The sequence below is a fragment of the Coregonus lavaretus genome (assembly GCF_964263955.1).
Source record: "Coregonus lavaretus genome assembly, contig: HAP1_SCAFFOLD_285, whole genome shotgun sequence".
NCBI lineage: Eukaryota > Metazoa > Chordata > Actinopteri > Salmoniformes > Salmonidae > Coregonus > Coregonus lavaretus.
The window spans coordinates 256,162-280,546 of record NW_028158101.1 but is presented as its reverse complement, the minus strand read 5'-3'; the positions used below and the strand labels follow the sequence as shown (position 1 = coordinate 280,546).

The window sequence follows — 24,385 nt, the reverse complement described above, 5'->3', positions numbered from 1 at the left end:
ATTTACATTTTAGTCATTTAGCAGACGCTCTTATCCAGAGCGACTTACAGGAGCAATTAGGGTTAAGTGCCTTGCTCAAGGGCACATCGACAGATTTTTCACCTAGTCGGCTCGGGGATTAGAACCAGCGACCTTTCGGTTACTGGAACAACACTCTTAACCACTAAGCTACCTGGTTCAAACATCAGCTCAGTGCTGCGGTTCAAACATCAGCTCAGTGCTGCGGTTGTGTTGTTGTTTACATCATAGCAGATAGTTGAGGTTTGGGACATCCTCCTAACGTCTCTCTCCTGTTTGTCCTCCTCCCAGACCTCCAGTTGGACTACTCGCTGACAGACGACTTCTGTAAGAACCACTTCCTGGTTGGGCTGCTGCTGCGGGAGGTTGGCGGGGCCCTGCAGGAGTTCCGGGAGATCCGTCAGATATCCATCCACGTGCTCAAGAACCTGATGGTCAAGCACACCTTTGACGAGCGCTACACCTCCAAGGTAAGCCCAGTCATCCCTGTCTCTTTCCTCTCTAGTCATTTAGAAATTCCTCATAAGGGAAAAGGAAGTTGATTTAATCAGATTATCTCTATTTCAGAGCCAGCAGGCTAGGTTGGCCACCCTCTACCTGCCCCTGTTCGGTCTGCTCAAGGAGAACGTCCACAGGCTCAACGTGAAGGAAGTCTCCCCATTCACCATCAACCACTCCAACAACGTAAGGCTTCTATCTAGTGGCTGGCTACGACCACAACTCAAATCAACAACGTAAGGCTTCTATCTAGTGGCTGGCTACGACCACAACTCAAATCAACAACGTAAGGATGCCATCTAGTGGCTGGCTACGACCACAATTCAAATCCTTACCTGCAAAGACTTGACTAATGGTTGATTTTCCTTTCAGAATGGAAGAGACGACCCACTCCTGGGCAACTCCATGATGATGACGCCTCCGAGGTCCAGTACTTTGTACGAGAACAGTTTGCACAAGGATGTGTTTGGAGTCATCTCTGGCACTGGTGAGATTCAGTCTGCTTTTTGCACTGATGTGAGATTTCAAATCAAATCAAATCAAATCTAATCAACTTTTATTGGCCACATGCGCCGAATACAACAGGTGCAGACATTACAGTGAAATGCTTACTTACAAGCCCTTAACCAACAGTGCATTTATTTTTAATAAAAAAGTAAAATAAAACAACAACAGAAAAAAAGAGCAGAAGTAAAATAAAATAACAGTAGGGAGGCTATAGGGGGGCTATAGATGAGATTTCACTCATGTTGTCCAATGGTGATTGAGGATATGGTATTTATACTATTATAGTATAATTAATTATTATATTATAGTGATTTGATATTAATATTTAACCGTGCTGGCGTTTCTGTGTTCTCCAGCCTCCCCCCATGCATCCTCTACCCCCAACACAAACTCTGTCCGCCACACTGACTCCCGGGGCTCCCTCATCAGCACTGACTCTGGAAACAGCCTTCCCGAGAAGAGCAACGATAAGAGCAACTATCTGGACAAGGTACAACGCCATGGGCTCATACTACAGCCACTGTCATGGACCATTACTTAAAGATGATCATTTTTAACTTATTGGTATTGGCTTTAGTAAAATAACTGCAGGCTGAGATCTGCTTGACAGATAGACTGGTCATCAGTTATTGAGGGTCTAGCATATGACCACTGCAGTGCTGTTATTAGTGTGTTAGTCTGTTTAGGCTTGAAATAAATCTGTGTGGGGTCAATACGAGATTCAGCAGCTATTTAGTGGGTCAGATTTAGGCCACAGATTTAGTTGAGGATGTTCCATGCATCATTTTCAGTATTTCTCAGACAGACACCTGTTACACCAGTGACAGTTATGAGGTTACTGCCTGTTAACTTGTACTATTGACTCCTCCATCCACCCTCCCACTCCTGCTGTTGACAGAAGGATAATTACAGGCGGAGACACTCTGCCAATGTGCTGCGCTTATTTTCCGAGCCCGAGGACTCCATTCGCTCCAAACGCGCCACCGTGGACTTTTCCCTGCTCACTGTCCCCAGTGTCTCAGAGAATCATGTCCCGCATCACACCACCACTCCACTCCAAGTACAGAATAAACCTCCCTCACCTTTACCTCCTCCCCTTCCTCCCAAGAGTGTCCTGTCTGGGAGTGTGTGTAAGAGTGTGTTTTAGTCTTTGCAGTGTTCCTTTCTTTGCCAGGAGGATGTTACACAGTTTCATCTCCGGTGCCATGAAGCACAGCTACTGCATGTCTTCATGAGGTTTTCTGTCGGAGTGATACTGAAGCATTTACCCGGGCTCGAGTCTCTTTATTTCTGATCTCCCTCATGTTTGCTGTGTGACTATTTTAGCTGTAAGAGTTTTAGAGGATTGTTCTCAGAACGGCACAGTTACCGTATATACGGGTTCTTTACAACGGGATGAAACTTTGTTGCTCCTTGGCTGAAACAAGTGAGCAACTCAATATTAGGAAGGTGTTCCTAATGTTTGGTATACTCAGTGTATATGGCAGCTAGGTTTAGCCGCTAACTTTCTCTGTCAACACTCCTCCAAGACAAGAAATAGCTTCAGTCTTTCCATGAGGTCATCCTCAGTTAGCGCTGGTCTAGACTAACTCACTGCTGGTAAAGGAAGACACTGTATTTCCCCACGCTATGGTAGAACTTCTACTCCACTGTTTTGTCGGTTCCTGCTTCCTGCTCTCTGCCCCGGCTTGGAGAGTTCTAGTGATTAGGCCCTGCACGTACAACTGATCCGTCAGTCTCCCCCGCATCTAGAGTCCAGCAGGGCCTGAGTGACTGACTCCATGAGTGACTGACTCCATGAGTGACTGACTCCATGAGTGACTGACTCCATTAGTGACTCACTCCATTAGTGACTCACTCCATTAGTGACTCACTCCATTAGTGTAGCCATACTGCACCGTGAGTGCCCTGGGCTTGCTGCTAGCCATTACAGTAGGCTTACATGCTTATGAATGCATCATATTAATGTAAATGTATAGGAAGTAGATGTACTGAAGGGTACTTTAGTATTACATAATCAGTTCAATGATAGACTAACGTTTTTCTCTTTGCTGACGAATGTACGTAAATCAGCATCTAATATTCTTCGATACCTTATTTTTCCTACCCTTTTTTTGCCTTATTAAACATGTACAGATTACCATAAATTAAGATCAAGAAGTAGACAACAACGTGGAAAATAGAACAACTAGCACACATCTCCCAATAGCAGTACTCTGTGAACAGAGCAGTGCAACAGGGTGTGAGTAGAAGACAAGCTAGCGTGTTGTAGCGTATTCCAGCTGATCTCTGACCAGTGTGACTGTCCCCTCAGAACCAGCCAGCGTCAGCCCTGGGTGGCAGCCTGCTGCGTTGTGACAAGCTGGACCAGGCTGAGATCAAGAGCCTGCTCATGTGCTTCCTGCACATCCTCAAGAGCATGTCTGAGGGTAAGACTTTACCTCTTTGTAGTCAAGTACTTCATTTGATGTTGTTGGTTTTTTTTTTTGGTGGGGGAAAATAGGGTATCCTTAGTGAACTGTGTTTTCTACAGCCAGTGGTTTCCCCAGGACTTGCGTCCCAAATGACACCCCTATCCCCTATTTAGTGCACTACTTTTGACAAAGGTCCATAGGACACTATAGGAAATAGGGTACCATTTGGGATGCACTTAAAACCCCCCACCTCTCCTTCTTTCAGATGCTCTGTTTACATACTGGAACAAGGCCTCATCTACTGAGCTCATGGACTTCTTCACACTAGTAGAGTAAGCATTGGACTGTCAGCTTGACCTTTGGTGTTATTGTCCCGGTGCTACTTTATACCGTTTACCGTATAGATTGAGTATGTTTTAGTATCCTCTATTACCCACAATGAGTAACAATGAGTCTAATGCTTTTGTCTCCAGAGTGTGTCTCCATCAATTCAGATATATAGGAAAGAGATGCATCGCAAGGTAATGTTGTTGTCCGAATGGTTCAATTGAAGCTTTTATGTAAAACCTGTAGATGAGACTAGATTCTTAATTTATTACAATTTTGTTGATAGTATTGTGTTGAAAATGTTGCTGTTTTAATGTCAGTGTGAATATTGTCCCAGACATTTTAAGGTGCTAGTACACCACAAGCTAGTCCATATCTACTATTTGAAGACGCTATGAATATTTTCTAGTAACACCTGAGATCGTTTGAATGACACAACCATTGACTGATATCGCTACTGATATTGCCCAGGACAGTGCTAATGTGTGGGGCTTGGTCTGTTGAGTTGTGTGTAAAGTAAAGACCCTCGAACACTACAGAACACACACTATAACCACACACTATTAACCACACACCACCAAGTACGCTCATATTTGCCTTTGGACTGGACTCTGGCACACATTTTCTCTGTCCTGACGGCTCTCCGATCTCTCTGACCACCACCACTGTCTGTTTATCTATTCACTTTAATGCTGGCAAGTTTAATATAGTAAGAAAAAATAAAACATGGCTCCTGCCCCCTTCTGCTTGGGTAAGACTACAGGTGGAATTAACTCTCCTATACTAAAAGCATGTTTTCTTCTCTCTTTTCTGATTGGCTGTCTTATAACGCTACACCACTTTGATTGGCCATGTAATTGCATCACACAGCTATACCCTGCCATAAGCTTCACAGGCTATTGTCTCTCTCATTGAGCATGCGTTGGCTTCTGCTGCTACTATCTGCTGTAATTCTGCTCTAGCGATGTCTGGTGTAATGAATGTAAATCAAGCTTCTCTGGATCGCCTCACAACTTGACTTATCAACACTGAATCAAGATCGCATGAATGTACAAAACATTATGAACACCTGCTCTTTCCATGACATAGACTGACCAGGTGAATCCAGGTGAAAGCTATTATCCCTTATTGATGTCACCTGTTAAATCCACTTCAGTCAGTGTAGATGAAGGGGAGGAGACAGGTTAAAGAAGGATTTTTATGCCTTGACATTTGAGACATGGATTGTGCATGTGCGCCATTCAGAGGGTGAATGGGCAAGACAAAATATTTAAGTTCCTTTGAACGGGGTATGGTAGCAGGTGCCAGGCGCACCGGTTTGAGTGTGTCAAGAACTACAACGCTGCTGGGTTTTTCATGCTCAACAGTTTCCCTTGTCTATCAAGAATGGTCCACCACCCAAAGGACATCCAGCCAACTTGACACAACTGTGGGAAGCATTGGAGTCAACATGGGCCAGCATCCCTGTGGAACTCTTTAGAAACCTTGTAGAGTCCATGCCCCGATGAATTGAGGCTGTTCTGCAGGCAAAGGGGGGGTGCAACTAAATATTAGGAAGGTGTTCCTAATGTTTTGTACACTCAGTGTAGAAAGAATAGTCGTGGGTCAAATGAGCTCCAAAGTGCTCCTAACATACCTAAAGCAGACATTTGTTTCATTCCTAGGGGTTTGATTTTCTCTTTGGCCCTATTTCTAGCCTGGGAGCCAGTTTATGATTTAGACAACCTTAAACAGGAACCGATCTGGCTACCAGGCTATACAGTATTTCCTTCTATTTTGTGATCAATGTAATAGTTAGGTATGTGTAATATCCACTCTAACCTGCTTGACTAACCCTGGCCCTGGTATGTGTAATATCCACTCTAACCTGCTTGACTAACCCTGACCCTGCTGGTAGTGGGTCACTCGTCTAACAGTGTCCTGTTTCCTCATCAGGAGCCAGGAAGGGGTGGGACCCATAGCAGCACATGAGCGGAAGTCTCAGACTCTGCCTGTGTCCCGTAACAGGGCGGGAATGATGCATGCCCGCTTACAGCAACTCAGCAGCCTGGATAACTCATACACTTTTAACCACAGTAAGTGCCCCCAAACACCCGCCTCTTAACCAGAGGCCCCGCACTCTATAGTCAGTCACCTCATCATCATCATCATCATCATCATCATCATCATCATGTGTGCCAAACCCAAGTCCAAAGTCAGCCGTTCTAGAGCCATTTCTCCATGGATGTGGTGGTTTTGAGTGAACAAAAGTGAATGGTTTTATCCTAGAGAGTATATGACCCCTTGGGTCAGTCATCACTGGATATGTGTTGAAGGGATGGTTTTCATCAGGACCAAGATCACTGTGTAACGCTGTATTGACTTCACCAGGGCCTCCCGAGTGTCGCAGCTATCTATGGCTAGAGGCGTCACTACAGATCCGGGTTCAATCCCGGGCTGTGTCGCAGCCGGCCGCGACCTGGAGACCCATGAGGCGGCGCACAATTGGCCCAGCGTCGTCCGGGTTAGGGGAGGGTTTGGCTGGCTGGGATGTCCTTGTCCCATCGCGCTCTAGCGACTCCTTGTGGCAGTCGGGCGCATGCACGCTGACTTCGGTCGCCAGCTGTACGCCGTTTCCTCCGACACATTGGTGCAGCTGGCTTCCGGGTTAAGCAGGCAGTGTGTCAACAAGCAGTGCGGCTTGGCGGGGTCGTGTTTCGACCTTCACCTCGCCCGAGTCCGAATGGGAGTTGCAACGATTTAAAAAACCCAACTAAATACATATATATATATTTTTATTAAAACATTAAAAAAATGTATATATATATATATTGACTTCACCAAAAGCAAAAGACATTCAGCTCTATAGTAAGTCTCTTACTTGATTCCCTTTAATGAAGTGAATTTCTTTGTGTTTTCAGTGTAAGAAAGATTTCAAGTGTACTTGGAATATCTGTAAAACATGGTAAGAATGTATCAGGTCAACGACAGGCAGCTTACAGACTATTTATTATTAGCTCTGTTCATTTGGTTGAATTAAGAGCATGCCATTATAGCTGAGAATGAGCCCCTTTAAACCCTCTGTTCCCTCTATCCTGTTCATTTCTGTTCCCTTCGTAACTCATTTCATTGTATTCAAACCGCTGAAAAATCACAAGTTGAATGCGTTTGTTTTCAACTCAACTGAATATTATTTCCTCCCTGTTAAGCAATGGTTTTTGCCTTGCTACTAATAATAGCTATTCTCTCAGACTGTATTGCAATGATTACTCACAAGAGGGCATCTAAGGCAGCCCTGACTCAGAGTGTGAGTCCCAAATGGCACCCTATTCCCTATATAGTGCACTACTTTTGACCAGAGCCCCTATGGGTCCAATGTGCCCTGGTCAAAAGTAGTGCACTATATAGGGAATAGGGTGCTTTGGAAGTGCTCCAGCAGTGTGGTATGTGTCCTCTGCAGCCTATAGCCACACCGACGCTGACGTGCTGAACCAATCGGTCCTGGAGGCGAACATCGCCACGGAGGTCTGTCTCACCGTGCTGGACACTCTCAGCATCTTCATCACGGGATTCAAGGTACACTCCTAACTGCTGTTTCTGTTCATTAATAATAAAGTGGTCATGAACGTGTAAAAACGTCACCTTCCTTACTTGTTAAGTGATTTATGTTATCTAAGAAACTTGAAACTCCCTCTTCAGCTGTGTCTTACCGATCACTGACAAGAACCCTCCTGCTTGTCTACATGCATTTGATCTATGTTGTTGGTGATTTTATTTGATATTCCACCCTTTTTCTACTTCTTACTTGATGTTGCCTGTTAGTGTCAATCCCTGGCTTTTGAAGTTGCTAACTGTCTGTACTTGTATGTCCTCAGACCCAGCTCTGTTCTGACCATGGCCACAACCCGCTCATGAAGAAGGTGTTTGAGGTGCACCTCTGCTTCCTACAGATTAACCAATCAGAGACGGCCCTCAAGCAGGTCTTCACCTCGCTGCGCACCTTCATCTACAAGGTGAGGAGGCCATTGGTTCTTAACAGTTCACAGTAGTGAAGAGTTTTTCTCTCTGTCTCTTAAATGTGCCGAGGATTTGATCATCACTGTGTGTCTGTTTCCAGTTCCCCTGTACCTTCTTCGAGGGCCGTGCTGACATGTGTGCTTCGTTCTGTTACGAGATCCTGAAGTGCTGCAACTCCAAGCTGAGCTCCATCCGCAGCGACGCCGCTCACCTCCTCTACTTCCTCATGAAGAGTAACTTTGACTACACAGGACGCAAGTCCTTCGTTCGCACTCACCTACAGGTGAGAGAGAGAGAGAGAGAGAGAGAGAGAGAGAGAGAGAGAGAGAGAGAGAGAGAGAGAGAGAGAGAGAGAGAGAGAGAGAGAGAGAGAGAGAGAGAGAGAGAGAGAGAGAGAGAGAGAGAGAGAGAGAGAGAGAGAGAGAGAGAGAGAGAGAGAGAGAGAGAGAGAGAGAGAGGCGCAGAACATCTCTATGGAACTCTCCTAAAGAGTGGTTTGTTTGATGGTTATGGGAGTAGTTTGTTATTGACGTGTGCAACTTCTGCCCTCTCGCTCAGGTGGTGATCGCCGTCAGTCAGCTGATCGCTGACGTCATCGGTATCGGAGGAACCCGCTTCCAGCAGTCCCTGTCCATCATCAACAACTGTGCCAACAGTGACAAGACCATCAAGGTCAGAACCCGATGGGATGCTCTATTCTCATTGGACCACATGAATAATCTGGTGTTTACTCTTCCTGCTTTATTGTCCTGTACAGAACACAGCCTTCCCGTCAGATGTGAAGGACCTGACCAAGCGGATCCGGACGGTCCTGATGGCCACGGCTCAGATGAAGGAGCATGAGAGGGACCCGGAGATGCTGGTGGACCTGCAGTACAGCCTGGCAAAGTCCTACGCCAGCACGCCCGAGCTCCGCAAGACTTGGCTGGACAGCATGGCCCGCATCCATGTGAAGAATGGAGACCTGTCCGAGGTCTGTACCAGGCTAGGGGTCAGAGTGTGAAGAATTGAGACCTGTCAGAGGTCGGTACCAGGCTAGGGGTCAGTGTGAAGAATTGAGACCTGTCAGAGGTCGGTACCAGGGTAGGGGTCAGAGTGTGAAGAATTGAGACCTGTCCGAGGTCCGTTCCAGGCTAGGAGTCCGAGTGTGAAGAATGGAGGCCTGTCCGAGATCGGTACATGGCTAGGGGTCAGGCTAGGGGTCAGAATGTCAAGAATGGAGACCTGTCCGTGGTTGGTACCAGGCTAGGGTTCAGGCTAGGGGTCAGTGTTTGAAGAAAGGAGACCTGTTCAAGGTCGTTTCCAGGCTAGGGGTGAGGCTAGGGGTCACAGTGTATACGTTTAAGAGGATGGGCCTATGCCAGAGGGATGGGTGTTATTTTGAGGTGTGGATTATGGTAGAATCTCTATATGCGATATGAATATGTAATATGATGAATTCAAGTCATGTGGCTGGCTAGTAAAACATACTGATGTATCTGTGATGTTCTCTGTTGTTCACAGGCAGCCATGTGTTATGTGCACGTGGCGGCACTGGTGGCCGAGTATCTCCGGAGAAAAGGTACGTTTTCAGTCAGCAGTATGTTGCTCATCATTGCCACTTGATTGTGCCATTTTCTCTTTTTTTTTTAAGACAGGAGAACTTCACAAGGGGTTAATGAATGGGTCAGCGCAATGTGATTTTAATGAAATGATTGGTAGTTATTAGTTAGTAGTCCAATATTGTACTGTGCATAGTGTACATATTTCTATGTAATCTGTCATTCTTGCTACATTCTGATAAGGTCAGGGGTCGTCTGGTATCAAAGCCTCTCAGAGTAGGAGTGCTGATCTAGGATCAGGTCCTCCTTGTCCTGATCTAGGATCAGGTCCTCCTTGTCCTGATCTAGGATCAGGTCCTCCTTGTCCACTCGATATCTTATTCAGTGTGATCTAAAAGGCAAAACTGAATCAGTACTCTGTGACGCTTGATACAGGCAGCCCCAGATCTGTGATTTGGTTATGTAACGTAGTGTGATCTGTGTTTCAGTGTTGTTTACTTCTTAACACCAGAGGGATAATCGGTTCTGTGAAAGCAGGTCCACTCATTGCAAACTATATGAGAGAGCAAGTCTCTAACTTTGACCTTTCGCCTGTTTGTACACGACAGAATGTTCCGAGTGAAATCATATTTTCCCCTTAATGTAGAACCTGTCTTAACAGGCCGCAGAAATAAGAAAACGTCTGTCTGTTTGGTTTACTGATGGTGTTCCCATCTGCTTAACGGTCCGTAGGCATGTTCAAGCAGGGTTGCTCAGCCTTCCGGGTGGTCACCCCCAACATTGATGAGGAAGTATCCATGATGGAGGATGTGGGCATGCAGGATGTCCACTTCAATGAGGTGAGAGACTAACAGCCAGCTGCTCTCTGCTGCTAGGTCAACTAATGAGTTCTGGTGCTTGTTTCAATGTCCTTTTTGGGCGGGCATTCACAACTCTTGTATCCCTTTCACACTAAGACGTTTTTTCCGCCAACTTTATCATAACGCCAACGTTTTTCTGCCTTTTCTTTATGTCTGAAAGGTATTGCCGGTATCAAAGCCAAAACTTTATGTTTCCGCCTAATGACCTAGTAATAATTTCGGTAAAGTTCTGGCTACCGCTTAGTATGAAACGTAGCCATAAGGCGGCATACGCTCTAAAACTATTAAACGCGCAAGATGGCGGTCAGTACAGATGCATTTGTTTAGTAGCTGAAGGAATTATTGGATTTCCTCACCCAAATATGACCATTCGGTCATTTCTAAGGTCATAAAACCCCATATGAATATGGTTTAGTTTGTTTACCAAAGTAATTGATTACTTTCTGCAAGTTATTCACCTATAAAACTATTAAGTTAGCGACAACACTAGATAGCCAGATCAGCTAGCTAGCTCAAAAACTAGCTTGTCTACATGGAAACTTCCACGACCAGAACCCAAAAAAACAGAAATGGAGAAATGATCAGATGGACAATTAACAGCAAATAGATGGTATGGTCTTGGGTACTCCTCTTCAGAATGTAACTGTGGGGGGAATACTGCTGTGGGTGATGAAAATTTGGTGTGGCACGGACAACAATGCTGACAACCTGCGCCCATCCAGTCCCCAGCTCAGGCTGTTACCTTACGACCCTGACACTCCAGTCAAGCCCCCGGGGAAAAAGATGAGAGGGCAAGAGGGTATGTCACTTCTTGAGATGCAAAACAATACTGTGATGCTTTTGACAGCAAAAATAGATGAAAGTGCAGATTGCTTGGAGTACATGGTTAGGAGGAATACCATGAAAACTGAGGCCATAAAAAAATCTGTTGACTTTATCTCTGGAGAAGTGAAAACCCTCAAAAGTGACATGAAGAAGGTGGAAGTTATCTGCCAGGTAAATGAAAAGAAGGTGGCTGAACTCGAGCAAAAGGTGAATGAGGCGGAGAGATACCGGCGCAGGTGGAACCTGAGGCTCCATGGAATTCCAGAGCAGGCGGGAGCTGTGGAGCTGTCATTCCCGAATCAAAAGCCAAACCTCAGGAAAATGTGGACATCGTTCATCGTTTGGGAAGACTCAAGGATCAAGACAAGAGACAGAGGACAACCATCATCCGGTTCACCTACAGATCTACCACAGGATCTTCTCTGGAGGCGAGCAAAGAACTGTGAGTTCCTCATCAAGCAAAGATTGAGGTTCACGGAGGATCTGACCTCTGCGGACAAAGTGACACGGGAGAAACTGTGGCCGATGGTGGCTGCAGCTCGAAAGGCAGGGAAAACATAATTTTTTTGGCGGTGCAAGAGTGATCATCGATGGGAAAGAAATGCAGCCAAATCAGAACATTTGAGAGAGAGCCAGAGTCTAACTCGGACAGAACTGGTAGGCCTAAACACTGCATAATTGCCAGGTGAAAAGAATTTACACAAATACTTGAATGAGAAAAGGCTGAACTGAGAACTGGTAAACTAAACACTAACTATGGGTGAATAAGGTCTACACAATGTGTCCCCCTTGTGGGAATAAGAATAATTTGGTAACTTTATGGACAGTATTTCTTTGTTTTTTTCTGTTGGAGGGGTTAACAATGGGATGGAAATCCTTTTGAGTTACATATCCTTAGGAAAAGCTATATTAGCATAACAAAGTTGTTGGTTGAAGTTTGTCTTTATCTCTTTGTTCAATTAATGTCAGGGGTATTTGTAATTTACTCAAACGTAAGGCTATTTTCCTGTATTATGCAGACTTTTACTTTCTACAATAGACTCATGCTTGTTCTTCCGACCTAGCTTTTTGGCAAAATCTATAGGGTAACGATATCTGGTTATCATATGGCAACAACCAGGATATCTGGTTATCATATGGCAGCAACCAGGATATCTAGTTATCATATGGCAGCAACCAGGATATCTGGTTATCATATGGCAACAACTAGGATATCTGGTTATCATATGGCAGCAACCAGGATATCTGGTTATCATATGGCAGCAACCAGGATATCTGGTTATCGTATGGCACCAACCAGGATATCTGATTATCATATGGCAACAACTAGGATATCTGATTATCATATGGCAACAACTAGGATATCTGGTTATCATATGGCAGCAACCACTCTGCAAGTGTAGCAGTTTTAAGTGGCACATTTAAAGGGAAGGTCATCAGTTGTAAGACTCACCACTCTGGACGTTGGTTAATTTTAACAGTGAATTTGAACAGCGAATGTTTTTTATTAGGGAATATCTATGCATCCAACAACAAACAAAACCCACAGGATATTATTTCAAGAATTTGAAGACCTGATTAATAGAGTTAAAGGTGTATTTCAGGATAACAAAATTATCTTAGGTGGAGATTTTAATTTTGTGTGTTTGACAGATATCCCCCTCCTAACAGATCCAGCATTGTTAATCCTGAGTTTAATCATCTATGTCTTGGTCTTGGATTATTCGATATTTGGAGATCTAAATGACTTCACTTGGTGTAACAAGGGCATGTCCAGACAGTCAAGAATTGACTTCTGGTTGATTTCTAATTCATTAGATAACACAGTCAAGCTATCCATTGACCCATCAATTCTTACTGATCATAAAGTTATATTATTATCTTTAAATATGAATGGCTCTGAAGTTAATAAACCGAATCTGAGTTATTGGAAACTCAATAGTAGATTGTTGGAAGATGATCATTTCAAGATGGATGCCAAAGATATTATACAAGAAAATTGGAGGAAAGCCCAGCTATTTAAGTCTTATGGGAAATATTGGGAATGAATGAAGTATGAAATAAGACAAACAGCCATGAAGAGAGGTTAAAGAAATTGCTGAACTTAAAAGATTGAGGGAAGAGAAACTTGTTAAGGAAATACTTTCTCTAATCTCTATGGAGGACCTTGATGAAGGAGGAAATGGTCCGTTATTTTCTTTACAACTAGAACTGGAATGACTGTATGAAGAGAGAGCAAAATGGGAATTTGTAAGATCAAGAAGGAGATGGTTGGAGGAAGGTGAAAAAAAAACATTTAGAGATAAATAAAAAAAATCTGAATTGACCTCTATTCATAAGCTTAAGATAGATGGCAAAGAAAATGAAAATCCCAAAGATATTTCAAAATTTGTTTCAGAATTCTATGTTAATCTTTACACCAGTAATGCCTGTCCTGCTAGTGACATGTCTGCCTTTCTAGACTCTGTCAAAGACTGTGCAAAATTCATAGATGAAGACTTCCAAAAGTCTTGTGATGACTTTATTTATATCAATGAAATAACAAAAATTATCATCAGGTTAAAAGAGAACAAATCTCCAGGGAATGATGGCCTTATTAGTGAATTCTATCAATATTTTATGTTTTTAAGGAGGCCATTGATTTAGGGGTCCTGCCTGTTTCTATGACACAAGGCCTAATTTCTGTAATCCCCAAACCAAACAAAGATCCTATGATGTTAGAAAATTGGAGACCAATCACATTAACGAACAATGATGGAAAGCTACTTGCATCCATCTTTGCAGAAATACTTAAAAAAGGTCTTGACCAAATCATTAATGATACCCAGCCTGGTTTTATGATGGGCTGACATATATGTAATAATATTCGACTAGTATTGGACTTGATAGACTACAATGAACACATTATGGAAGATAGCTTTATTTTATTTGTAGACTTTTACAAGGATTTTGATACAGTTGAACAATATATCCACTTTACTATAATAGGAACAGCTCTGTTAAATTATTCCATGGAACTTCACAGAGATTCGATATTAGACGCGGAATTATACAAGGATGCCCAATTTCTCCTTTCTTATTTGTATTGTTCACACAAGTAATGGCAGTTCATATCAATAAGGATAGTTTTAGGGGTATTCAGATACAAGATAAAGATATCAAATGTTCACAATTGGCTGACGACACCACCATTGTTTTTGAAAGATCATAATGAAGTCAGCAAAGCTATTGAGTGTGTTAATGCCTTCTCACATGTATCTGGTTTATCTCTGAATATTAGGAAATGTGAATTATTTGCGTTGAAAAGACGTGTACTGGACGTGTACTTTTGTCAAAATCTGAAGGTCTGTTCAGATTAGTTTATACCTCCCTTTCCTTGGATGTTCCTCTATCAGTAACTAAAATGGTTGATACTAAATTATTGAACTTCATATGAAGGAATAAATCTCATTATTTAAGAAAAGCAGTAATATGTAGCACCCAAAGTGAGGGAGGGTTGGTTGAATGCTCTGGATTTTAAAACCTCTAATATAATCTTTAAGATCAAATGGATACAAAACTAAGAAATAAGGATTGCATTTGGAATATAAACCCGTAATTTAATATTCCAGCAGATTGGTGGTCTAGAATTCTCACTCAAATGCAACTTTGATGTGGGTAAGATCCCTATTAAGCTTGCTAACTTTCATAAACAAGTACTTCTAACTTGGAACCTCATATACAAACAGAATTTTTCCCCCACATAGATATACAATCTGGAATAAGAAAGACATCAAATACAAAAACAAGTCTTTGTTTTTCCAGAACTGGTTTGACAACAGCATTATCTGGGTTAAACAATTATTGAATAATGATGGTTAACTATATGATTATCCAGAATTCATGAAAACACACAATGTTACATTCACTCCTGAGGAGTTTCAAGTAGTTGTTAAAGCTAAAAGTGCTATTCTTTTTTTAGGAGAATATAACAGTACGCCAAGTGCAACTGATGGGGATTTTGTAGCCTCAATACAGCTAGAAGGAATTTACATTTTAAAACTATAAATGCAATAACATGTACAGTCGTGGTCAAAAGTTTTGAGAATGACACAAATATAAATGTTCTCAAAAGTCTGCTGCCTCAGTTTTGATGATGGCAATTTGCATATACTCCAGAATGTCATGAAGAGTGATCAGATGAATTGCAATTAATTGCAAAGTCCCTCTTTGCCATGAAAATGAACTTAATCCCAAATAAACATTTCCACTGCATTTCAGCCCTGCCACAAAAGGACCAGCTGCCATCATGTCAGTGATTCTCTCGTTAACACAGGTGAGAGTGTTGACGAGTACAAGGCTGGAGATCACTCTGTCATGCTGATTGAGTTAGAATAACAGACTAGAAGCTTTAAAAGGAGGGTGGTGCCTGAAATCATTGTTCTTCCTCTGTTAACCATGGTTACCTGCAAGGAAACATGTGCCGTCATCATTGCTTTGCACAAAAAGGGCTTCACAGGCAAGGATATTGCTGCTAGTAAGATTGCACCTAAATCAACCATTTATCGGATCATCAAGAACTTCAAGGAGAGAGGTTCAATTGTTGTGAAGAAGGCGCCAGGGCGCCCAAGAAAGTCCAGCAAGCGCCAGGACCGTCTCCTAAAGTTGATTCAGCTGCGGGACAGACTGATATTCTGCAAAAGGTACAGGGATAGGACTGCTGAGGACTGGGGTAAAGTCATTTTCTCTGATGAATCCCCTTTCCGATTGTTTGGGGCATCCGTAAAAAACACCTTGTCCAGAGAAGACAAGGTGAGCGCTACCATTAGTCCTGTGTCATGCCAACAGTAAAGCATCCTGAGACCATTCATGTGTGGGGTTGCTTCTCAGCCAAGGGAGTGGGCTCACTCACAATTTTGCTTAAGAACACAGCCATGAATAAAGAATGGTACCAACACATCCTCCGAGAGCAACTTCTCCCAACCATCCAAGAACAGTTTGGTGACGACCAATGCCTTTTACAGCATGATGGAGCACCTTGCCATAAGGCAAAAGTGATTATTAAGTGGCTCGGGGAACAAAACATCGACATTTTGGGTCCATGGCCAGGAAACTGATGGCTGAAATGCAGTGGAAATGTTTATTTGGGATTAAGTTCATTTTCATGGCAAAGAGGGACTTTGCAATTAATTGCAATTCATCTGATCACTCTTCATGACATTCTGGAGTATATGCAAATTGCCATCATCAAAACTGAGGCAGCAGACTTTGTGAAAATTAGTATTTGTGTCATTCTCAAATCGTTTGACCACGACTGTATTTTGTGGTTGTGACCCAGAGACTCTTGACCATTTATTTTGGGACTGTTCTTATGGCAGAAGATTTTGGAGTGAGTAATAATATTTTATTTTAAAATAAACTACTATTAATGTTAATTTGAAAGACTCTGATATTATGTTTTATTTTGATCCAAATGATATGGACCCTGATTTAACTTTCATTGTTAATTTGTTTAATTTTCATGGAAGATTCTTTATCCATAAAATATTATTTAAAAATTATCAATAAGTGTAAAAACAAAAAAGCAATACGTACCATAAAACCTTTTGACAAATTGAAAATATATCTCAATATGTAATACACCCGTCTGTGAGGTTTATGTACTCTTGTTTGTATAGTTCTGTTTTTGTATTTGTTTTATTGTTCATAATAATAATAATAAAATGAAGTAACGTTAGCCGGGTAACGCTAGCTACACAGGTAATGCAGTAACGTTAGCCGGGTAACGCTAGCTACCCAGGTAATGCAGTAACGTTAGCCGGGTAACGCTAGCTACCCAGGTAATGCAGTAACGTTAGCCGGGTAACGCTAGCTACCCAGGTAATGCAGTAACGTTAGCCGGGTAACGCTAGCTACCCAGGTAATGCAGTAACGTTAGCCGGGTAACGCTAGCTACCCAGGTAATGCAGTAACGTTAGCCGGGTAACGCTAGCTACCCAGGTAATGCAGTAATGTTAGCCGGGTAACGCTAGCTACCCAGGTAATGCAGTAACGTTAGCCGGGTAACGCTAGCTACCCAGGTAATGCAGTAACGTTAGCCGGGTAACGCTAGCTACCCAGGTAATGCAACCCAACTTTGTTCAGTTGTTGTTGAGTTTGTTCTATTGGCATCCAAACTTAATGATAAATTAAACGTCTTCGCTTGAACATTACTATTTTTATGTTCCTGTCGCACAAATGCCTAATTCCTTTCTCTGTGCTGCCAACACTGCAGCTCAACCCAGACTGTAAACACACCTGCTATGTGCCTGAATATTATTAGGGGGCGTGTACTTCCAGGAATGAAAAAAATAAAATAATATATATATATATATATATATATATATATATATATATATATATATATATATATATATATATATATATATATATATATATATATATATATATATATATATATACACTACCAGTCAAAGGTTTGGACACACCTACACATTCAAGGGTTTTTCTTTATTTTTACAATTTTTTTACATTGTAGAATAATGGTGAAGACATCAAAACTATGAAATAACACATATGGAATCATGTAGTAAACAAAAAAAGTGTTAAACAAATCAAAATATATTTGAGATTCGTCAAATAGCCACCCTTTGCCTTGATGACAGCTTTGCACACTCTTGGCAAATTATTAGGTGAGGCACATGGGCTACTAACAGCTTACTACACAACAAACACTTAGTATTACTTAATATTCTTAGTTACAGTATACATATCTCCTAATTACATAATTTATGCAGAAGCATACAATACATTCTTGGACTCACCTTGTTGTGCTGTGCTCACTTGAACAGGAAGGTGGCACGGCGGTCCTTCGTGGGTGTCACGATCGTCTAATGAGGACCAATGCGCAGCGTTGAAGGTGAACATCTTTTATTAGATAAATGATCACACGATCAAAATAACAAACGAAACGTGACGTCTACAGTTGAACACAACCCAACGAGAACAAGAAACCACAAACACAACGTGAAAGACAGATAGTTAAATATGGCTCCCAATCAGAGACAACGAGCCAACAGCTGACACTCGTTACCTCTGATTGGGAGTCACTCAAACAAAGAAATACAATAACCTAGAACCCACAACAAAACATAGAAACTAACACCCTGGCTCAACATACGAGAGTCCCCCGAGCCAGGGCGTGACAGTACCCCCCCCTAAAGGCGCGGACTCCGACCGCGCCAACGAAACACAACAGGGGAGGGACCGGGTGGGCACTCCGCCTAGGCGGCGGATCCGGCTCCAGTGGAACAGGCACGTGCCGTGCCCGACCGACGACGCACACCACTGGCTTGGTGTGGGGAACAGGCACGGGCCGTGCTGCACTGACGACGCACACCACTGGCTTGGTGTGGGGAGCAGGAGCGGGCCGGACAGGGCTGACGAACCGCCCCACAGACTTGGTGCTGGGAGCAGGAATGGGCCGGACCGGGCTGGCGACGCGCACCACAGACCTGGTGCGGAGAGCAGGAACGGGCAGAGCCGGGCTGACGAGACGCACCACAGACTTGACGCGGGGAGCAGGAATGGGCCGGACCGGGCTGGCGACGCGCACCCCCGACCTGGTGCGGGGAGCAGGAACGGGCAGAGCCGGGCTGACGAGACGCACCACAGACTTGGTGCTGGGAGCAGGAATGGGCCGGACCGGGCTGGCGACGCGCACCACAGACCTGGTGCGGAGAGCAGGAACGGGCAGAGCCGGGCTGACGAGACGCACCACAGACTTGATGCGGGGAGCAGGAATGGGCCGGACTGGGCTGGCGACGCGCACCGCAGGTTCGGTGCGGGGAGCAGGAATAGACCGGACCGTACTGGGGACACACACCACTGGCTCTACACCGGGATCTGGAACGGGCCGGACCGGACTGGCAACACACGCCAGTACCTCTCGCCGTGCCTCCACACCTTCCATCCCCTCTTCTACCAGTGGCCCCCGTAACCCGGCGGCCTTCTCCGGCAACCCACTGGACCGCTCTATCGCGGCCTCCTGCTGGTCCGCCGTCGTGAGCCCCCCCCTAAAAATTTTCGGGGCGTCTCTCCTACCCGTGGACCACGTCTCCATATCCCTCGCCAGCTTCTCGCCCTTCTGCCATAATGTCAAGCCCTTGTCTTCCTCCCTCGGCTTGACCCAGTCCAGGAGGCGAAGGAGATCTGTGAGGGATCTCCCTGGCGATGGCTCCTGAACACGCTGCTTGGTCCCATCTTGGTGGTTTCTTCTGTCACGATCGTCTAATGAGGACCAATGCGCAGCGTTGAAGGTGAACATCTTTTATTAGATAAATGATCACACGATCAAAATAACAAACGAAACGTGACGTCTACAGTTGAACACAACCCAACGAGAACAAGAAACCACAAACACAACGTGAAAGACAGATAGTTAAATATGGCTCCCAATCAGAGACAACGAGCCAACAGCTGACACTCGTTACCTCTGATTGGGAGTCACTCAAACAAAGAAATACAATAACCTAGAACCCACAACAAAACATAGAAACTAACACCCTGGCTCAACATACGAGAGTCCCCCGAGCCAGGGCGTGACAGTGGGCAAACTTTGTCATCAAAGTCTGTCATTCTTTGGATTAATGGTGCTTTCAAGACAACTGGGAACTCTGAAAAATACAAGGTCGAATCATGATGACGTCAGTGATCTTCAGGTCGTAGCTCTAGAAAGAGTCCCGAGTTCCCGACGTACAATTCCGAGTTGGATGACCATTCAAAACTATTTTCCCAGTCGGAGTTAGTTTTTTCCCGAGTTCCCAGTTGTCTTGAACTCACTGAAGTCAGATTTCCCAGTTCCGAGTTAACAGTTGTTTTGAGCGTGGCAAAAATCCTTCTGGATTGACAGCATGGCCAATGCTGAATGTATCATTTTAAGCTTGGAAAAGAGACAGTTAAACCAAGACATGGGACCACACCCCCACTCCACTGACTAACAGGCTAGTGATTGCTTTGTAATGCTTGCAGTTAGCCTTTGAATCCTTCCAAACCACTCATAGTTGAATTTGCGATTTCCAACTTGTTGTGTAATGTTTATGTCCAATGGCCGATGAGCACCGATAGGTTTTATCTATAATTTCTTCTCTTCATATGACAAGGATTAAAAAGGATTTGCCAGTAGATTGTCGACTTGATTCATGATCATGACTGCTAGCTAAGATTTTGAAAGTATGATGTTGACATGATCAGTCCAATCAAAGCTACTGTAGATATAACGTGATTTGACGTCATTTCATCTGTGGCCAATGACTTTCAGCCTTCTTGGATGGGCACTTCTAATGTAACTCTATGGAAGCACCCAAGGGGCTTGAATCTTCAAGCTCTACCCTTAGATTTGGCTGTGACGTAGTGTCCCCATGAGTGACAGAACACTGAGCCAATCACGGCGCAACTAGGGAACATTACCAAGCCCTACGCCCCGTATTTTCCGCTCTGCTGCCCCACAACCACAGAAAGCACTGAGCTAGGCTGAAACACCTGCATTTTGGAGCTGCCTTACTCAAGAAAGCAAAAAAGAGACCATGTTTGTATGCAGCTTTATTAACTCAATGATTTTTTTATTTTTTTTTACGTTGTTTGCAAACTGATATGTGACACGTATTAATGCCAAAATAACATGGTATGAATGATGGGTCGCCACTGTATTTCATTATATTCTTACTATAAAATATATTTGTGTTGACTGTGATCGGGTAGATGTGTCTTGTCTGTTTAATGAAGAAGATAACAAACTATTGATTTCATTTGGGTGGCGCTGCCATGGCTGCACAGACCCCTAACATACGCCTAATTAAACTAGAAATATGGTATTCTATTCTTTTGAAATTAAATTGTATTAGTCTTATAATGCTTCTTAGGACCAGCCTAAACAAGTAAATTATGGATTTATTTTTGATGGCTTACATTCTCAATGGATTTATTAAAAACAGATCCCCACCTACATCTTCACACCACTATTAGCACGGGACGTATACAAGGCGTATGCAGGCAAGAATGTGGTAAAAATGGGCCTGTTTGTAAAGGAGTCATATAAACATTGCCCAAATGATTTTTACAGGCAAAATACTGTAAATCCTATGGGAAAGCAATACTAGCTTATTTTATGCTCAGTTTATCTCCTTGGCTTTATCTCCAGCACTCCTGCTGCTAAATTGTGGAGTTTGCAATCTCTTGAGGAGATAACCAGGCATCTACCTTGTAGAGATGTTATCAGTGAACCAGCTCTGCTCCACACTATCCAACAACGTGGTAAAACAAAAAACGCTCACAGAACAAACATGCAACCAATTCCGCGTCTAATTCTATGCTTGAATTCAGTACAAAGAAATGGCACAGCATAGCGTCTCAGCTCAAACGCCTTTAAAGAGGCCGTGTGGAACAACTTTGCTTTTAAATCCCATTTTCATATCCTGTTCACCATATCCTCATTATACACAATGTCAGTGGAGTTCTACAACTCTTCATGTGTCGTGTTGCATCAAGGACAATAGCTCTCTAGTATTCAAAACTCATGTAGTACTTTTTTCTTTGCACGAACCTTCCTAAAAGCTTTGAAATGAAGCCCTCGTGTGTGCCGTCCATAGTCAGATCATGTTAGTGCGGACACGGTATGACAGCAGTGTTTTATCTGTCCCTCCCCTCCCATACAGGATGTCCTGATGGAGCTGTTGGAGGAGTGTGCTGATGGCCTGTGGAAGGCTGAGCGCTATGAGCTCATCTCAGACATCTACAAGCTCGTCGTCCCCATCTACGAACAGGGGAGGGACTTTGAGGTACAGCAGCAGACCTGCACACTCTGATGTCACTGTCTATGTCATGGGGCTTAACTCCCTCTGATGTCACTGTCTATGTCATGGGGCTTAACTCCCTCTGATGTCACTGTCTATGTCATGGGGCTCAACTCCCTTTGATGTCACTGTCTATGTCATGGGGCTTAACTCCCTCTGATGTCACTGTCTATGTCATGGGGCTCAACTCCCTCTGATGTCACTGTCTATGTCATGGGGCTCAACTCCCTCTGATGTCACTGTCTATGTCATGGGGCTCAACTCCCTCTGATGTCACTGTCTATGTCATGGGGCTCAACTCCCTCTGATGTCACTGTCTATGTCATGGGGCTCAACTCCCTCTGATGTCACTGTCTATGTCATGGGGCCCAACTCCCTCTGATGTCAATGTCTATGTCATGGGGCTCAACTCCCTCTGATGTCACTGTCTATGTCATGGGGCTCAACTCCCTCTGATGTCACTGTCTATGTCATGGGGCCCAACTCCCTCTGATGTCAATGTCTATGTCATGGGGCTTAACTCCCTCTGATGTCACTGTCTATGTCATGGGGCTCAACTCCCTCTGATACTAACTGTAAGTCGCTCTGGATAAGAGCGTCTGCTAAATGACTAAAATGTAAATGTAAATGTAACTGTCTATGTCATGGAGCCTAACTCCCTCTGATGTAACTGTCTATGTCATGGGGCTTAACTCCCTCTGATGTCACTGTCTATGTCATGGGGCTCAACTCCCTCTGATGTCACTGTCTATGTCATGGGGCTCAACTCCCTCTGATGTCACTGTCTATGTCATGGGGCCCAACTCCCTCTGATGTCAATGTCTATGTCATGGGGCTTAACTCCCTCTGATGTCACTGTCTATGTCATGGGGCTCAACTCCCTCTGATACTAACTGTAAGTCGCTCTGGATAAGAGTGTCTGCTAAATGACTAAAATGTAAATGTAACTGTCTATGTCATGGAGCCTAACTCCCTCTGATGTAACTGTCTATGTCATGGGGCTTAACTCCCTCTGATGTCACTGTCTATGTCATGGGGCTCAACTCCCTCTGATGTCACTGTCTATGTCATGGGGCTTAACTCCCTCTGATGTCACTGTCTATGTCATGGGGCTCAACTCCCTCTGATGTCACTGTCTATGTCATGGGGCTTAACTCCCTCTGATGTAACTGTCTATGTCATGGGGCTCAACTCCCTCTGATGTCACTGTCTATGTCATGGGGCTCAACTCCCTCTGATGTCACTGTCTATGTCATGGGGCTTAACTCCCTCTGATGTCACTGTCTATGTCATGGGGCTTAACTCCCTCTGATGTCACTGTCTATGTCATGGAGCCCAACTCCCTCTGATGTCACTGTCTATGTCATGGGGCTCAACTCCCTCTGATGTAACTGTCTATGTCATGGGGCTTAACTCCCTCTGATGTAACTGTCTATGTCATGGAGCCTAACTCCCTCTGATGTCACTGTCTATGGCATGGGGCTTAACTCCCTCTGATGTAACTGTCTATGTCATGGAGCCTAACTCCCTCTGATGTCACTGTCTATGTCATGGAGCCTAACTCCCTCTGATGTCACTGTCTATGTCATGGGGCTTAACTCCCTCTGATGTAACTGTCTATGTCATGGGGCTTAACTCCCTCTGATGTAACTGTCTATGTCATGGGGCTTAACTCCCTCTGATGTCACTGTCTATGTCATGGGGCTCAACTCCCTCTGATGTAACTGTCTATGTCATGGGGCTTAACTCCCTCTGATGTCACTGTCTATGTCATGGGGCTCAACTCCCTCTGATGTCACTGTCTATGTCATGGGGCTCAACTCCCTCTGATGTCAATGTCTATGTCATGGGGCTCAACTCCCTCTGATGTCACTGTCTATGTCATGGGGCTCAACTCCCTCTGATGTAACTGTCTATGTCATGGGGCTTAACTCCATCTGATGTCAATGTCTATGTCATGGGGCTTAACTCCCTCGGATGTCACTGTCTATGTCATGGGGCTCAACTCCCTCTTATGTCACTGTCTATGTCATGGGGCTCAACTCCCTCTGATGTCACTGTCTATGTCATGGGGCTCAACTCCCTCTGATGTAACTGTCTATGTCATGGGGCCCAACTCCCTCTGATGTAACTGTCTATGTCATGGGGCTTAACTCCCTCTGATGTCACTGTCTATGTCATGGGGCTTAACTCCCTCTGATGTAACTGTCTATGTCATGGGGCTCAACTCCCTCTGATGTCACTGTCTATGTCATGGGGCTTAACTCCCTCTGATGTCACTGTCTATGTCATGGGGCTCAACTCCCTCTGATGTCACTGTCTATGTCATGGGGCTCAACTCCCTCTGATGTAACTGTCTATGTCATGGAGCTCAACTCCCTCTGATGTAACTGTCTATGTCATGGAGCCCAACTCCCTCTGATGTAACTGTCTATGTCATGGGGCTTAACTCCCTCTGATGTCACTGTCTATGTCATGGAGCCCAACTCCCTCTGATGTAACTGTCTATGTCATGGAGCTTAACTCCCTCTGATGTCACTGTCTATGTCATGGAGCCCAACTCCCTCTGA

At 44.1% G+C, this 24,385-nt stretch overlaps 1 protein-coding gene across 1 annotated transcript in view; it reads left to right on the top strand.

The window, feature by feature from the left end:
* The window catches only part of LOC311124433 (dedicator of cytokinesis protein 9-like), a 184,171-nt gene that overhangs the window by 151,535 nt on the left and 8,251 nt on the right, over positions 1–24,385 (top strand). The window contains exons 31-46 of the mRNA XM_084198582.1: positions 310–488; positions 586–702; positions 889–1,003; positions 1,380–1,513; positions 3,338–3,452; positions 3,703–3,769; positions 3,911–3,958; positions 5,700–5,839; positions 7,204–7,319; positions 7,619–7,756; positions 7,861–8,043; positions 8,319–8,432; positions 8,518–8,733; positions 9,264–9,321; positions 10,034–10,140; positions 21,678–21,800. Coding sequence (XP_084054708.1) covers positions 310–488; positions 586–702; positions 889–1,003; positions 1,380–1,513; positions 3,338–3,452; positions 3,703–3,769; positions 3,911–3,958; positions 5,700–5,839; positions 7,204–7,319; positions 7,619–7,756; positions 7,861–8,043; positions 8,319–8,432; positions 8,518–8,733; positions 9,264–9,321; positions 10,034–10,140; positions 21,678–21,800 — 1,970 coding nt within the window. The remainder of the gene's footprint in view (positions 1–309; positions 489–585; positions 703–888; positions 1,004–1,379; positions 1,514–3,337; positions 3,453–3,702; positions 3,770–3,910; positions 3,959–5,699; positions 5,840–7,203; positions 7,320–7,618; positions 7,757–7,860; positions 8,044–8,318; positions 8,433–8,517; positions 8,734–9,263; positions 9,322–10,033; positions 10,141–21,677; positions 21,801–24,385) is intronic.